This window comes from Salvelinus alpinus, chromosome 19 (genome assembly GCF_045679555.1).
Source record: "Salvelinus alpinus chromosome 19, SLU_Salpinus.1, whole genome shotgun sequence".
In the NCBI taxonomy this organism is placed as follows: Eukaryota; Metazoa; Chordata; class Actinopteri; order Salmoniformes; family Salmonidae; genus Salvelinus; species Salvelinus alpinus.
In genome coordinates, this window is record NC_092104.1 from 28,879,594 (window position 1) to 28,897,532 (window position 17,939).

The following is a 17,939-nucleotide window of genomic DNA, read 5'->3' on the forward strand; positions in this document are numbered from 1 at the left end:
GGGCCTGGCACATTAATGACCTGCATGAAACACTGTTCCCTTTATACTTTGAAGTACAAAGGAAGTGAGAGAAGAGAGATGGGGAGGGACAGAGAGACAGAGGTCCTCTAAAAGACTTCAAACAAGAGGCCATCTTTGAGTGTCTGTGAATAGGGCTGGCACAATTACTGAATAACTGTGTAACGGTTACGGATGAAGACCATCATGAAACGGTTATTACGATGACCACGGTCATTTGGCTGGCCCATTACCGTCACCCAAAATTCCATGACCGTCACAGCCCTATCTGTAAACCACTGTTATCCTTTCTCCACCATTCTGAGCTAATAGAAAGTCAACATTGAGGAGTGTGTGAGTTTAGTTAACAAACACAAGGAGAGCAGAGGAGATGAATCAGCCAGCTATAGCAGCCAAAGTCATCGAGGCGTGACTCCAGGCGGTGTCCCAAAGGAGAGTCATCAGAAACACACAGGACTGCCTGTTACCAAACAGGCCTATATATACCCACAACACCGTGCTACTCATGCAGACTAACTCCATTCATTAAGTCACCACTTGTCGTTTGCTGTTGAAAAACAGCTCAGTCTCCGATACAATGAAAGTGGTTAAATCTGGTTCACAGAAGCCATGACGTTGTTATGGGGGAGTAAAACAAATGTCCTTGACAATCACATCGTAGGCTATAACATTTCCAAGTTTTCAAAGGTTGGATACCTTAAACAGGAAGTGTGTCTTCCTTCCTGTTCCTGGTCTACTTCCTGATGTCTACATCCTGGTTGGAGACAGAGTGAAGCACCCTGTGCCATCAGACAGAGACAGAGACAGACAGACACTACCATGCTCTCTCTGTCAGGGACAACACCCACACAGTTACAACACAGGCCTAACAGCCTCTGGTTTAAAGTTGTCCTTAGGGGCACAGATCTAGGATAAGCTAACCCTCCACATATACTAACTGTAACTTAACTGTTGAAAATACTAAACTGACCTTAGATCAGTGCCTAGGGGCAACTTCATTCTTCTCCCACATGAGATATTTCCCTTCATCCCTTCAGAGCTAGCCAAGAAGGCCAGGGTTATGTACAGTACATAGGGTTATGTAAGAACTATACTGTATAATAATAGCTGAATAAGACTATTCACCATTGTCAGTCGTTATGTGATCACCATCCATATGATCTATGACAGTCCACATTATGATTGATTACGTGTTTTCAATCAATCAACCAATTATCTATTCACAAACGGGTAGTGTAGGTCTGAGCAGAGCACAATGACAACAGAGGGAGATAAGACAGATATACACTGAGTATACCAAACATTAGGAATAACTACAAATACCTTCCTAATATTGAGTCCCTGTCCCCATCCCCCCCCCCCTTTTGCCCTCCGAACAGCCTCAATTCATCAAGGCATGGACTCTACAAGGTGTCGGAAGCGTTCCACAGAGATGCTGGCCCATGACTCCAATGTTTCCCACAGTTGTGTCAAGTTGGCTGGATGTCCTTTAGGTGGTGGACCATTCTTGATACACATGGGACACAGTTGAGCATGAAAAACCCAGCAGCGTTGCAGTTCTTGACACAAACCGGTGCGCCTGGCACCTACTACCATACCCCGTTCAAAAGACACTTACATTTTATGAATCGCCCATTTCAGCCTCTGAATGGCACACATACACAATCCATGTCTCAATTGTCTCAAGGCTTAAAGATACTTCTTTAACCTGTCTCCTCTCCTCCATCTACATGTATTGAAGTGGATTTAACAGGGGACATCAATAAGGGATCATAGCTTTCACCTGGATTCACCTGGTCAGTCTGTGTCATGGAAAGAGCAGGTGTTCTTAATGTTCTGTACACTCAGTGTACAGCATAGTAATGCTGTAGGCCTATAGATCTCCAGCTTGACTTTTTGTGGTACTGTTTGTTCTATGTACATTTTAGGTGTGGGAAAGTAGCTCCTTGCTCAGAGCAGAGTTGTGGTGTTCTCTCTCTGTTGAACAATAGCTCGGATCCCACTACTTCACTAGATTAGACAGGCTAATCTGGTGGCTACTGTTCTGAAATAGACAGGAATGCAGCCTCAGATTGGACTCCTATCTTTAGGCTGGTGCGCTCTCTTACTTTCTCGCTCTCACGCTGCTGGGAACATTTCTTAATCACATTCAGTGTTTGGAGAGCTGTCATGGAACTGAACAGAGCTCAGAGCTCCCAATGAACCCACAGTGGAAACACACAGTCCCAGTGCCAAACGCTGCAGAAACACACAGTTCCCTTTCTCAAAACACTCTGTCCAACCCTACAATCACACACACTGTTCTAGGTTTGTATACAATGTGGCAGAGTATGAAGTGGAAGAGTGGAGAGCGTGTGTGGGTGTGGCGCACGTGCATGCGTGCGTGCATACTTGCATTAGTATACATGCGTGTGTGTACGTGTATGCAGTGTATACTATTTGAGCGTGTGTACTGAGTGCAGAGTATCCTGTTTGAATGAGAGAGGTTGCTGATTTCACAGAGACAGAGGGAGTCCAACTACAAATACAATCTGTGCCCTTTCCTACTTCTGGCATCTGACCCAATGTCCAAGGGATGACATCACAAGGAGTTTGGCAATTTAAGTCCAGAGTTTGGGAATGAAAACAGCAGACCGTAGAGATGAGCGTACAGATAGTGCTGTAAACTGAGCCGTCTCATCTGATAGTACTTCTAGTTTCTAATTCTAGCATGACTGGAAAAGCCAGAACGACTCTCCATAATCTGCATACAATACTGAAAGAATGTGAGGAATCTGCTTTGTTTTGTTAAATTGCTTCTGCCATGTGTTTGCTGAGATGCGTTGCAATACTGGGATGACTCAGCAAGTTGAAATGACATAACATTCAAACCAGCTGTATAATCTGCTTTTCTTGGTACTCAAGACAGTGTTGTAGCACAGCTTCGCCAGGCCCTACCACACGGTCAGAGTTCGAGCCGACAGACAGACAGACAGACACACACACACACCTGTCCCAGTCCACACCTACCAGGCAGTCTCTCTGTAGGGTCTTCATCAGGGCATTGTAGGTGTCAGCGTCAAAGTAGAGCCCTTCATGCATGTCCTGGAAGTCCAGGTCCTTGTAGACGGGACAGGCCTTCTCCCTCTCCTTCCTGGAGGCACGTCTCTTGTAGGTGGAGCCCTTCAGGTCGTACTTGTAGTTCATCTTGACAGAGCGCGGCAGCACGTTGTTCATCACCACCAGCCGGATGTTGACGCCTCCAGACTGGATGCAGTACAGGCCGTAGAACTTAGGCAACAGCGTGCGTGGGTTCTGGTTCAGGTTCTGTGTGTGGATGTGGGGAGAGAGGTGGATTGCAGTTAGTAGATTATTAAGGTTCTGGATTGGTTAGAGTTCATATAGCTCTGAATACTCAGTTAACCATTAATCCCAAACCTTAAACCTCAGTATTATTCCACTGTTTAAAAGGCCTAAGACTAGGTTTGCAACCTAAATTGAACCCTAAATCCTTTTAAACAGAGCCCTATGGGCCCTGGTCAAAAGTAGTGCACTACATAGGGAACGCAGACCCGATTGGGTAAGTTACTCACCATGTAGTAACCTGGGAGTAGTTTCTGGAGAAACTCTGCCTCTTTGTGCTGGACGGTTTTGATGATAAACTCGTCATCGCTGGTCAGGTAGAACAGAGAGCCGCTGGCCCCGGGATTGGACAGCTCAATCAGAGGCTCATTACAGATGGAGTACTGAGGAGAAAAACAACAAAACATAACTGGTTTAATATGCCTGTAAAAACAACAAAACATAACTGGTTTAATATGCCTGTAAAAACAACAAAACATAACTGGTTTAATATGCCTGTAAAAACAACAAAACATAACTGGTTTAATATGCCTGTAAAAACAACAAAACATAACTGGTTTAACATGCCTGTAAAAACAAAACATAACAACTGGTGAGGTACAGTATGCCTGTACAACCATAACCTAGTCACAGATCTGTTTGTGCTGCCTCAATCAAGTCCTGTGGTCATTGAACGAGCTGCCTAATCCTGGGAAACATCCTCATGAAAACAAGGTTCTCGCCTGATTTATAAAGCACAACTTATTCCATGGACAAACACCTAACACACCGCCCGTTGTTAATTGTGTGGTTAAAAAAATAACAAGTTGTATTCCAATTGGTAAGGTCTGGAACACAAACATACTGTTTCCTTCATTCAAAGATGCTTGTGTGGCTTTTCTAGCACGGTATTTCATTAACACTCACCCACGCACACCCTCCCCCTTACCTCACCCCCCCTACCTCTCACACACACTTACCTCACACACACACACACCCCTACTGCACACACACACCCCCAACCTCTCTCTCACACACCCTACCTCACACACACACACACCCTACTTCACACACACACCCTACCTCACACACACCCCCTACCTCACAGAAGGGGTTCTGTTAGACTAGGGCTTTTCTGTTCATATGGAGAACAACACAAAATATGTTCTTGGAACGGTTGTTGTATGTGGGCTCTATTGCCAGAGGCTCATCTCATGTAAACTAAACTGGAAATGTTATTGTGTGTACAGACATGGGCTTTGTTTGTGAAGGTACAACTGATAAACACACACACATGCTGGTGGAAACAATACATTCACCCGTGCCCTGAGGCTTATTGCTGGCCTTACATGGTGTGTGTGTGTGTGTGTGTGTGTGTGTGTGTGTGTGTGTGTGTGTGTGTGTGTGTGTGTGTGTGTGTGTGTGTGTGTGTGTGTGTGTGTGTGTGTGTGAGGTAGGGTGTGTGTGTGTGTGTGTGTGGTAGGGTGTGTGTGTGTGTGTGTGGTAGGGTGTGTGTGTGTGTGTGTGAGGTAGGGTGTGTGTGTGTGTGTGTGAGGTAGGGTGTGTGTGTGTGTGTGTGAGGTAGGGTGTGTGTGTGTGTGTGTGAGGTAGGGTGTGTGTGTGTGTGTGTGTGTGAGGTAGGGGGTGTGTGTGTGTGTGTGAGGTAGGGGGTGTGTGTGTGTGTGAGGTAGGGGGTGTGTGTGAGGTAGGGTGTGTGTGTGAGGAAATCAAAGGAATAGGGGAAGTCAGTGAGGAAAGGCAGTAGTGCTGTGTCCATTAAACACTAACGTTTAATGATAAGTGCAGTAGAAGGGAAACAGCACTGTGTATTCTGATGGAGAGAGAGAGAGAGACGGCATGGGGTTCTCCACAGACTGATGGCAGTCTCCAATCACGTTGAGCCCACAGCACAAACACATCCGCAATTTATCTGCATTTGCATTCAGGAGCCTGGGGGGTAGTGTGTGTGTGTGTGTGTGTGTGTGTGTGTGTGTGTGTGTGTGTGTGTGTGTGCTGTCTTAATTAAGCTGATTTGTTGCTCCGGTCTCTGAATAAATTCATAATCAACAAAAGGACACACATTAAGACAGTGTTTGCGTCACCCTTCAGTCTCTCTCCCACTTCCAGTCTGCCCCTCTCTGGCTTTCACTCTTTCTTTGCCTGTTGTGTAGCCTTTTGTCTGCTAGCAATGATTACAGATCATAAATGCAGAACGTGGCAGGGCATTCATAAGAGCTGTGGTGAGGCTGGGTGCAACAGCCTTGAAGTAAAAGAATGGTAGAAAATAATTTCAAATGACAAGTAATGTGTGAGTGGAATAATATATACAGTGGGGAGAGTATTTGATACACTGCCGATTTTGCAGGTTTCCTACTTACAAAGCATGTAGAGGTCTGTAATTTTTATCATAGGTACACGTCAACTGTGAGAGACGGAATCTAAAACAAAAATTCAGAAAATCACATTGTATGATTCTTAAGTAAATAATTTGCATTTTATTGCATGACATAAGTATTTGATACATCAGAAAAGCAGAACTTAATATTTGGTACAGAAACCTTTGTTTGCAATTACAGAGATCATACGTTTCCTGTAGTTCTTGACCAGGTTTGCACACACTGCAGCAGGGATTTTGGCCCACTCCTCCATACAGACCTTCTCCAGATTCTTCAGGTTTCGGGGCTGTCGCTGGGCAATACGGACTTTCAGCTCCCTCCAAAGATGTTCTACTGGGTTCAGGTCTAGAGACTGGCTAGGCCACTCCAGGACCTTGAGATGCTTCTTACGGAGCCACTCCTTAGTTGCCCTGGCTGTGTGTTTCGGGTCGTTGTCATGCTGGAAGACCCAGCCACGACCCATCTTCAATGCTCTTACTGAGGGAAGGAGGTTGTTGGCCAAGATCTCGCGATACATGGCCCCATCCATCCTCCCCTCAATACGGTGCAGTCGTCCTGTCCCCTTTGCAGAAAAGCATCCCCAAAGAATGATGTTTCCACCTCCATGCTTCACGGTTGGGATGGTGTTCTTGGGGATGTACTCATCCTTCTTCTTCCTCCAAACACGGCGAGTGGAGTTTAGACCAAAAAGCTCTATTTTTGTCTCATCAGACCACATGACCTTCTCCCATTCCTCCTCTGGATCATCCAGATGGTCATTGGCAAACTTCAGACGGGCTTGGACATGCGCTGGCTTGAGCAGGGGGACCTTGCGTGCGCTGCAGGATTTTAATCCAAGACGGCGTAGTGTGTTACTAATGGTTTTCTTTGAGACTGTGGTCCCAGCTCTCTTCCGGTCATTGACCAGGTCCTGCCGTGTAGTTCTGGGCTGATCCCTCACCTTCCTCATGATCATTGATGCCCCACGAGGTGAGATCTTGCATGGAGCCCCAGACCGAGGTTGATTTACCGTCATCTTGAACTTCTTCCATTTTCGAATAATTGCGCCAACAGTTGTTGCCTTCTCACCAAGCTGCTTGCCTATTGTCCTGTAGCCCATCCCAGCCTTGTGCAGGTCTACAATTTTATCCCTGATGTCCTTACACAGCTCTCTGGTCTTGGCCATTGTGGAGAGGTTGGAGTCTGTTTGATTGAGTGTGTGGACAGGTGTCTTTTATACAGGTAACGAGTTCAAACAGGTGCAGTTAATACAGGTAATGAGTGGAGAACAGGAGGGCTTCTTAAAGAAAAACTAACAGGTCTCTGAGAGCTGGAATTCTTACTGGTTGGTAGGTGATCAAATACTTAAGTCATGCAATAAAATGCAAATTATTTACTTAAAAATCATACAATGTGATTTTCTGTATTTTTGTTTTAGATTCCGTCTCTCACAGTTGAAGTGTACCTATGATAAAGATTACAGACCTCTACATGCTTTGTAAGTAGGAAAACCTGCAAAATCGGCAGTGTATCAAATACTTGTTCTCCCCACTGTAGATAACAGATCATGCAGTGAATAGTTGGGCCTGCTCCTGCATACAGTGTGATATATGTATATATACTGTATGGTAGTGCTGCATATTGAAACTCTATGGTGTATTCTCCTCTGCTCTACCTATTCCAGTGATAATGACAGCAGAATATACTAGAGAGTGGTAATGACTTTGACCTGAAGGGCCTCTGACATGCCTCCTGAGTTGGATCGGTCCGCAAGGGGTTAACTCCAGATACACGCACACCCTCTGGGAAATTACAGCCTCATTTCATCTCAATGTGCAGCGGATACAATTAAACCCATCATAATGAAAGCATGCTCAATTAGCATGACCATTATCTCACCCCCAGCCCAACCCCAATCACCACCACCACAGCTGGACATGTAGAACGGGGTAAAACCACTGCTCTCAGAGGGTGGCATGTATACTAGCGGTTAAGAGCTTGATGTGGAAATTCTTACACAGGGACACTCAAAGTCAATCTTAATTGAATCCTCCTTTATTTGTCAGCGCGCTGGAGAGATTCCAACAAACTTAATGCACCATAGTAAATGTCTGTCAGAAGCTCAACTGCCCCAGCAGTTGTCTTATATACGGCTATACACAGTTATATTTTGTATGATTTAGCATAATTAATTAATCATTACCATTTTGTTTCATTCATATCACCGACCAATACTGGTTCGTGACAGACCAACACATCACAAGGCTTCTTCTCTCTAAGCTGAGACCTTGAAACTGAAATATATTTCGTTCTCAAAACAAGGTCTGGGCGTACTGACAAATTACAGCTGCTGATAGTGAGGATTCGTTCAGTCAGCCACTTGCATGAACACAGAAATTGGTTTATAGAACAGCACATGAATAGAACACAGTTATAAGAAAAGCACATGTATAAAATGTAATCACAAGCTCAACAGGTCGCTGGTTCGAATCCCCAAGCCGACTAGGCGAAAAAAATCTGTCGATGTGCCCTTGAGCAAGGCACTTAACTGTAATTGCTCCGGTAAGTCGCTCCGGATAAAAGCGTCTGATAAATTACTAAAATGTTTACATGTAAATGTATAAAATACACTTTGGTCACCACTGATCCCAATGGATTTATTGTAGAAAGCTACTGTACATGATAGGTAGGATGAACTCTAACCTATGGGATGTGTCTCGATCAGGTACAGTGCTTAGACCTACCAGGTAGTCATCTGGTTTGATCCCGAAGAGCTCTCGGAAGTAGCGGAAGGCCAGCGGGGCGTAGGTTTTGAAGCGGAAGTCTGGGTAGTGGTGCGCCGGTGTCAGGTTGCTCCCTTCACTGATGGAAACAAGACCAACCGGACAACATAGACACAGAACAGTTAGTTAGAATATCCTCACAAACACAAGCAAGTAAGTTTGGACAAAGCCTTACAAAGAAATCTCAGCTGATCAGTTTACTAATGTAGAAAACTATCACTATTACTGATCTAGACTGACATTTTGCAAACAAATATCACACAGTCTCAGCAAAAGGGGGGGGGCTATAACTAGAACCCAATCTTAAATGTCAGAGCATTCAGCCCAGTCAGTTCCATTCAGCGTGGCAAGTAACGCGACACACCTCTGTGTGTATTGACGTTAATACAGTAACCCATGATGGCAAGCCAGATGAACTGGTATTCCAGTGGCACACAGCCCTGTTTAGAGGTCAGAGCCTGGTAAGCGAGAACAGCTCTGATTACCCTAAACAATACTCATACAACACCACACAACACAACACCACACCATAAAACACCTCACAACACCACCATAAAACACCTCACAACACAATACCTTACAACACAAAACCACACAACACAATACCACACAACACCAGACCTTACAACACCACAACATAAAACACCTTCCAACACCACACCATAAAACACCTCACAACACTACACAATACCTTACAACACAAAATCACACCACACCACCACACCTTACAACACCACAACATAAAACACCTTACAACACCACCATAAAACACCTTACAACACTACACAATACCTTACAACACAAAATCACACCACACCACCACACCTTACAACACCACAACATAAAACACCTTACAACACCATACAACACAACACCACACCTTACAACATCATACCATAAAACACCTTACAACACAACACCGTCTTACAACACAATACCACACCTTACAACACAATACCACACCTTACAACACAATACCACACCATAAAACACAATACCACACCATAAAACACAATACCACACCATAAAACACCGTACAACACCACACAACACAATACCACACAACACCTTACAACACCTTACAACACGATAAAACACCACACCATAACACAACACCTTACAACACCACACAACACAATACCACACAACACCATAAAACACCTTACAACACCAACACCACACCTTACAACACAACACCACACTACAACACCTTACAACACCACACCATAAAACACAATACAACACCACACCTTACAACACACCTTACAACACAATACAACACACCTTACAACACAATACAACACACCTTACAACACAATACAACACAACTTACAACACAATACAACACAACTTACAACACAACACAACTTACAACACAACACACAACACAATACAACACACCTTACAACACAATACAATACACCTTACAACACAATACACCTTACAACACAACAACTTACAACACAACACAACTTACAACACAACACACAACACAATACAACACCACACAAGAGACTAGCACTATGATGATATGAGCTGTGTCCAATGAAAGAGAGAGAGACTACATAAGACACATTTCTGTTTTCCTTTCTTCCTCTCTCTACTATATGAGATACTGGCATGGCTCACATAAAGACTGACCCAGTTTAACATGAGCCTGTAGCTGTGCCAGGTGGAACAGAACACAGGGGGTCTGCTGGGTGATTAGCTTAGCTCCAGATGCTCCTAGAAATCTTTTAGAGAATAACAACTCCCCAAATGTACACTGCACCCTAAATCCATTAACAGTGGGTTAACAAGGCTGTGTTTTCCAGGGCATCTCAACGCCAAGCTGCTTTTGAAACCATGTTTTTGGACTCTGACTTGGCTAAGATGTTGAGCCGTACCTCAGTGCTATCACTCAGCAACAGGATAAGCTACAACCTGGCTCTGCTGTGTAACACAATAGTGGTGATAATCAGCGTACCCCTGAATGAAATCCCACTGCTCATGTAGTGTGTGTGGGCAGCAAGGAGAATGACCTCCAGCTGCACAGAGCAATGTGCTGCCTGCTGTGAGTGCAAGGCCTCATATTAGAACCATTTAGACTAAGGAGAACTGCACACAGCTATGACAGTGTCTTTCATAGCGTACTTTTAGAGAAAATACGACTAGACAAGTTACACCAGATAAACAATGTGAGAGTCAGAAAATGTCTGAGAAATACAGGCATCCAAAGCCTGTATTTGCAGGCATCCAAAGCCATCCTGGGGCTCCCGAGTGGCGCAGCGGTCTAAGGCACTGCCTCTCAGGGCATCTCAGGGCATCACTACAGACCCTGGTTCGATTCCAGGCTGTATCACAACTGGCCGTGATTGGGACTCCCATAGGGCGGCGCATTATTGGCCCAGCATCGTCCGGGTTAGGGTTGGACGGGGTAGGCCATCATTGTAAATAATAATTTGTTCGTAACTGACTTGCCTAGTTAAATAAAAATAAAATAAAACAAGTAGAGTGAAGGGAACCCCTGGAGATGAGGGAAGTGGAGGAGGACCACCTCTTAGCGCTCTCTGTCGCTCACTCAGTCCTGTGTCTCTCAGTGGAGAGAGAGCGATAGAGGGGGAGGTAAAGAGAGAAAGAGATTGAGTCAATAACTACGGCTGTTACTGTATGTGTGTAGTTACGTTGCCTGTAGTCACATCATGGCTTAACCTTCCTCCACTGGTTTTGTTCTGTTTGTTTTTCCTCCCTGGAGAGTCTGTTGTCTCTTCTAGCGGGGGTTAAAACATATGGTCTCTCCGGTGTTGTTATTGTCACCTGCCCTCTCAGTCAAAAGATGCCCATGAAGAGAAAATTACAACATATTACACGCTCTCTGTATGTTTGGCAAAACTCATTAATTTCAACATTCTGGGGTATCTATTGCACCTGGGTCCAGTAGGTCATTTACGTTACCCTGCAGTACATACACTGAGTATACAAAACATTAAGGACACCTGCTCTTTCCATAACATAGACTGACCAGGTGAATCCAGGTGAAAGCTATGATCCCTTATTGATGTCACTTGTTAAATCCACTTCAATCAGTGTAGATGAAGGGGATGAGACAGATTGAAGAAGGACTTTTAAGCCTTGAGACAGATTGTGTAGATGGGTGCCATTCAGAGGGTGAATGGGCAAGACAAAATATTTAAGTTTCTTTGAACAGGGTAGACTAAGGAGAACTGCACACAGCTGTGCCAGGTGCAGGTGCAGAAGTGCAGAAGATTGTCAAGAACTGCAACGCTGCTGGGTTTTTCACACTGAACAGTTTCCTGTATGTATCAAGAATGGTCCACCACCCAAAGGACATCCAGGCAACTTGACACAACTGTGTGAAGCATTGGAGTCAACATGGGGTGCAACTCAATTTTAGGAAAGTGTTCCTAATATTTGGTGTACTCAGTGTATATTGAAATTAGCATAATGATGGTGAAACTCAGTCTGTGAGTATTAACAACCACCCAAGCCACTGCCTGTTCACCCCGCTATCATCCAGAAGGCGAGGTCAGTACAGGTGCATCAAAGCAGGGACCGAGAGACTGAAAAACAGCTTCTATCTCAAGGCCATCAGACTGTTAAACAGCCACCACTAACATTTAGCGGCCGCTGCCAACATACTGACTCAACTCCAGCCACTTTAAAAATGGGAATTGATGGAAATTATGTAAAAATGTACCACTAGCCACTTTAAGCAATGCCACTTAATACAATGTTTACATACCCTACATTACCCATCTCATATGTATATATACTGTACTCTATATCATCTACTGCATCTTGCCATCTTTATGCAATACATGTACCACTAGCCACTTTAAACTATGCCACTTTATGTTTACATACCCTACAGTACTCATCTCATACGTATATACCGTACTCTATACCATCTACTGCATCTGCCATGCCGTTCTGTACCACCACTCATTCATATATCTTTATGTACATATTCTTTATCCCTTTACACTTGTGTGTGTGTGTAAGGTAGTAGTGTGGAATTGTTAGGTTAGATTACTGTTGGTTATTACTGCATTGTCGGAACTAGAAGCACAAGCATTTCGCTACACTCGCATTAACATCTGCTAACCATGTGTATGTGACTAATAAAATTTGATTTGATTTGATTAACTGACAGCATGTTTGAATATAGTTTCTACTGAAGGACAACATTTGCATGTCCTGACATGCCATTTGGAAAGTGACACACAGAAAGCATTTCCTAGTCCAAGTCTCCACAGGGCTTGGAAGGGAAAGAGGCTGGCCAATCAAGAGGTTAAAATTCTTTGTTGATTTACTGTTTTTCATTCGGGGAGAGGTTTGTTGAATTTTTTGATCATTTTGTTCAGGAACAGATTCTCTAGATCAGGAGTGTCAAACATATGGCCCGCGGGCCGGATCAGGTCCAATCCGGCACACGGGTGGATTGAGTAAAAATACATAATAAAAATAATATTTTGGGGGGAGGGGTAAACAAAATCTGTATACTTTAAAATGATTAAAAACTAATCGAAACTGTGTAGACATTTTTATGGACTTACATTCATACAGCATCTTGACTGTATCCAGCTCGCTAAGAATCACCGAAATGAAAGCTAGACAGTCCGGGAGCATCTAAAATTCCAAAAACGATGGATAGAGGACTATTTCTATGCACATTTTGACATAGATGAAATAATGACACATTTTCAGTGTGGCACTCCGGACCTCGTGGAAGACCAAATGTGGCCCCCGGGCAAAATGAGTTTGACACCCCTGCTCTAGATCTTGAGCAAAATGTGTGAGACATAAACGAGAAGCTTATTCAAACAGTGCATGACCAAGTGACGTGGTCTGATGGCACTAATGATATCATCTCTTACACGCTGTGTGTGTGCGTTTGTGCATTTGTGCACGTTTGTGTGCTTGCGTGTGTTTGTATGCATGTGTGTGTGTACGTGTTCATTCCTAGGTGTGTGCTGGGTTAGATAAGGTGTTTCTTTAAGCTGATGATGTAATTATTAAGATAGAGGATTGTATGGCCCAAGCACGGCACGTAGTACGTTTTGCACTCTAGCATTAAGAGACACGGTAAGCAGATTCCCAGGGTATTGGGTATTCAACCCACTAGAGAGACTGGGTTTGCACACCATGACTTCAACTAGCTGATTCATTCTCATGTTAAATGATAGATGCCTTTTTCTATTATTTGGGATATGAACCCTGGGAATCCATCTCTCTCCGTGCATCAATACTGCTTAAGGAGAACGCCTCCTCCCTCTTGTCTCATGAAGTGATCCAGACATGAAGCTATCCTATTTCAGCTAGCAGACAGATTGAGCTCAACCTATGTTCCTCTTTTCATTCACAGGCTCACTGCATAAAGGCAATGAGTCACTTCACAGCAGCACCCACATATAGGTTGTAGTGTTTCTAATGGACCTATCATTATGGTTAATCTACTCAGGATGTAAAGCATGCTTTTGTTTGAAAGCATACGGAAATACAATATATGTGACTCGTTTCTGGAAACTAGGATTGTGTCGCGTGTCACTACTTCACAAGTTTTTGGGCAGAAATGCCTTCTGGAACATGTCAACTTTCATGTGCCTTAATAACAAACTTGTATGCCATCTGTAAATATGAATACAACCATTTAATTACGAGCCTAGTTGGTTTAGCCACGGAAAGACAGGAACCTTCGCGCTAGCCATGATTGGCTGAGATAATGGATGGGCTGGACATGCCGAGAGATGAGTTCGGATTGGTGCTTCTGTCTATAACAAGAGCTGCTCAGTGTGTGTAGGTAATCCTTTCTAACACAGCTTTTTGGAAAGATATCATGAAGAACTGCAAAAGATTTGCTAATGCTCTCCACTTTCTGGAGGACCGAGTTTTGAAACCAGTGGAATGCCCGGTGGAAGCAGAGTATGATAGCTAAGGAGATGGATAAAATTCCTACGTTTGATTCCATATATGCGGAGGGGGCCGAAAAGAGAACACACAGAAGGCTGTTGTATAGAAAACCTGCCTCTGGATTACATCTTCAAACAAAGTGGAAATTATAAACTTCAGAAGCCTTTTTAAACCTCAAATACACTTCTAGTTTTATATATCCTGCATTGCAGTGAAGTTCTCCTGCAACAAGGTGATCAAATTAAGATCCTACATCTGTAGCATCACTATAATCATCAGTAATGTCCCTGCTCCTCACCTGGGCAGGAAGACACTCTCCACAACGTAGAAATCCTGCATGAGAACATCTCTGTCAGGTTTGGAGGTCAAGTTTCCCACCGTGTAGCCGATGCCCAACTGGATGGCCCCCTTCAGGGCCGACGACGTGGTCTGAGGGTGAGGGACAACCAAACACACAAATCAACACATAAATCAACCAATCAACAAATCAATCAAGCAATCAACCAATACATTTATCAATTACATGTTTATTTGTATGGTGCTTTTTACAAAGATTTTTTTCACAGTGCTAAAAAGGAAAGCAAACTAGGCATAAACTCCAAAGGGCAAGAAGGTAGCAAATTCCCTAGAACAGAATGGTACTAAAATCTAAGAGATACTGTACTGAGAACACTTTTAGAGGTATGTCTTGTAAAGGAGGCAAATGTAAGATGGGTGTTCGGAAATATACAATACAGTCAGAAAACAATGTCAGATCCTCTGAAACAAGCACGTTACAGTAATGACATTGAAAGCCAGCTGATGCCAAGATGGCTGGTTATTTTTTACAAATTACACTGTTACATAGCGTCAATAGTTCTGAAAAGATCAAATAAATAACCTAGATGTTTCAAATAGCCTGCACTTTTTGCAATAAGCCCTGTTACATTGTGTGTGCCAAAATCCCATCACCACCAGTGATGTCTAATCCAAATGAAAATACAGTAAAGCAGCAAATGGACTGTGAGCTTCCCAGGCATGCTACTTCTGAAAGGTCAGGACATCATGTACCAACTGTGTAGAAGCAGGACATTACAGGGAAATCAAAAGTGAAAGCTTCTTGGACTTCATCCTAGCCATGAATGGGAATTCATTCCAACAACACTCACTGTGAAACCTCCCTTCATGGTTCTCATAAAAGGCCAATCAAATCCTGCCAGAGAGAGCAGTGAGGAAGTGTGGAGGGATGAAACTTTACCTTCTTGTATGTTTTCTCTCCGCTTGTGTTCCGATACCCTCCCACTCCATTTTCTGTGGTCGTTGACATCTGATGAGAGGAGAGCAGAAGATGAAGGAACTCACTGGTCACAAGATTAGTATGAAATAAACAGTATTTTCAGGTGCTAAGTCAGTGGTACAGGAATACAATCAATTCACACTGACTGAGTAGGAATACATTCATCTTGGATTATTGAATAATGTCAACTCAAGACACAGCTCACAAAGACCGTTTTTTCTCAGTCCAGACTAGACGAACACAGAGGCCTTCAAGTTTTACTTTGACTAATAGAACCATGTAGATTGATGAGGTACGCGTTTTTAATCTAAAGAGAAATTGGAGTGCTCAGCTCCTACGTTTGTAGTGACAAAATGTCATCGGGTGCCGGGTTCAGAAAGCATATAGTGAAGAGTTGAGCTATTGTTTATTAGGCTTGAGCGGTATACCTAATATACCGGGTTATTTGCAAATAGCCACGGGATGGTTTTTCAATACCGTCGAAACTATTTCTTTCAAGTTTTTCAATAAATAAATAAATTATATATGTAGCTACTTTTTAAGTAAATACAGTTGGAAGTTTATACACCTTAGCCAAATACATTTAAACTTCGTTTTTCACAATTCCTGACATTTAATCCTAGTAAAATTCCCTGTCTTAGGTCAGTTAGGATCACCACTTGATTTTAAGAATGTGAAATGTCAGAATAATAGTAGAGAGAATTATTTATTTCATTCATCACATTCCCAGTGGGTCAGAAGTTTACATACACTCAATTAGTATTTGGTAGCATTGCCTTTACATTGTTTAACTTGGGTCAAACATTTAGGGTAGCCTTCCACAAGCTTCCCACAATAAGTTGGGTGAATTTTGGCCCATTCCTACTGACAGAGCTGGTGTAACCGAGTCAGTTTTGTAGGCCTCCTTGCCCGCACACGCTTTTTCAGTTCTGCCTTACACATTTTCTATAGGACTGAGTTCAGGGCTTTGTGATGGCCACTCCAATACCTTGACTTTGTTGTCCTTAAGTCATTTTGCTACAACTTTGGAAGTATGCTTGGGGTCATTGTCCATTTGGAAGACCCATTTGCGACCTACTTCCTTACTGATGCCTTGAGATGTTGCTTCAATATATCAAAATACATTTTCCTACCTCGTGATGCCATCTATTTTGTGAAGTGCACCAGTACCTCCTGCAGCAAAGCACCCCCACAACATGATGCTGCCACCCCCGTGCTTCACGGTTGAGATGGTGTTCTTCGGCTTGCAAGCCTCCCCCCTTTTCCTCCAAACATAACGATGGTCATTATGGCCAAACAGTTCTATTTTTGTTTCATCAGACCAGAGGACATTTCTCCAAAAAGTACAATCTTTGTCCCCATGTGCAGTTGCAAACTGTAGTCTTGCTTTTTTATGGCGGTTTTGGAGCAGTGGCTTCTTCCTTGCTAAGCGGCCTTTCACGTTATGTCGATATAGGACTCGTTTTACTGTGGATATAGATAATTTTGTACCTGTTTCCTCCAGCATCTTCAGAAGGTCCTTTGCTGTTGTTCTGGGATTGATTTGCACTTTTCGCACCAAAGTACGTTCATCTCTAGGAGACAGAACGCGTCTCCTTCCTGAGCGGTATGACGGCTGCATGGTTCCATGGTGTTTATACTTGCGTACTATTGTTTGTACAGATGAACGTGGTACCTTCAGGCATTTGGAAATTGCTCCCAAGGATGAACCAGACTTGTGGAGGTCTACAATTCTTTTCTGAGGTCTTGGCTGATTTATTTAGATTTTCTCATGATGTCAAACAAAGATGTGCCGAGTTTGAAGGTAGGCCTTGAAATACATCCACAGGTACACCTCCAATTGACTCAAATGATGTCATAGCCTATCAGAAGCTTCTAAAGCCATGACATCATTTTCTGGAATTTTCCAAGCTGTTTAAAGGCACAGTCAACTTAGTGTATGTAAACTTCTGACCCACTGGAATTGTGATACAGTGAATTATAAGTGAAATAATCTGTTTGTAAACAATTGTTGGAAAAATTACTTGTGTCATGCACGAAGTAGATGTCCTAACCGACTTGCCAAAACTATAGTTTGTTAACAAGAAATTTGTGGAGTGGTTGAAAAACAAGTTTTCATGACTCAAAACTAAGTGTACGTAAACTTTCGACTTCAACTGTACCTGCAGTCAACTTGTGCAATACATAATATGAAGCAGATCACGTTCTTCATTTCACCCGTCACATAATTTTACATTATGAAGCGTACTGTAGTTC

At 43.3% G+C, this 17,939-nt stretch overlaps 1 protein-coding gene across 7 annotated transcripts in view; it reads right to left on the bottom strand.

Annotated features, from left to right (window-relative positions):
- The window catches only part of LOC139545919 (phosphatidylinositol 4-phosphate 5-kinase type-1 beta-like), an 82,324-nt gene that overhangs the window by 16,408 nt on the left and 47,977 nt on the right, over positions 1-17,939 (bottom strand). For all 7 annotated transcript variants that reach the window (XM_071354149.1, XM_071354148.1, XM_071354150.1 and 4 more), the window contains 5 exons: positions 15,645-15,713; positions 14,706-14,836; positions 8,459-8,576; positions 3,591-3,743; positions 3,028-3,324 (listed from right to left, as the gene is read on the bottom strand). In XM_071354149.1, the coding sequence (XP_071210250.1) occupies positions 3,028-3,324; positions 3,591-3,743; positions 8,459-8,576; positions 14,706-14,836; positions 15,645-15,713 (768 nt within the window). The remainder of the gene's footprint in view (positions 1-3,027; positions 3,325-3,590; positions 3,744-8,458; positions 8,577-14,705; positions 14,837-15,644; positions 15,714-17,939) is intronic.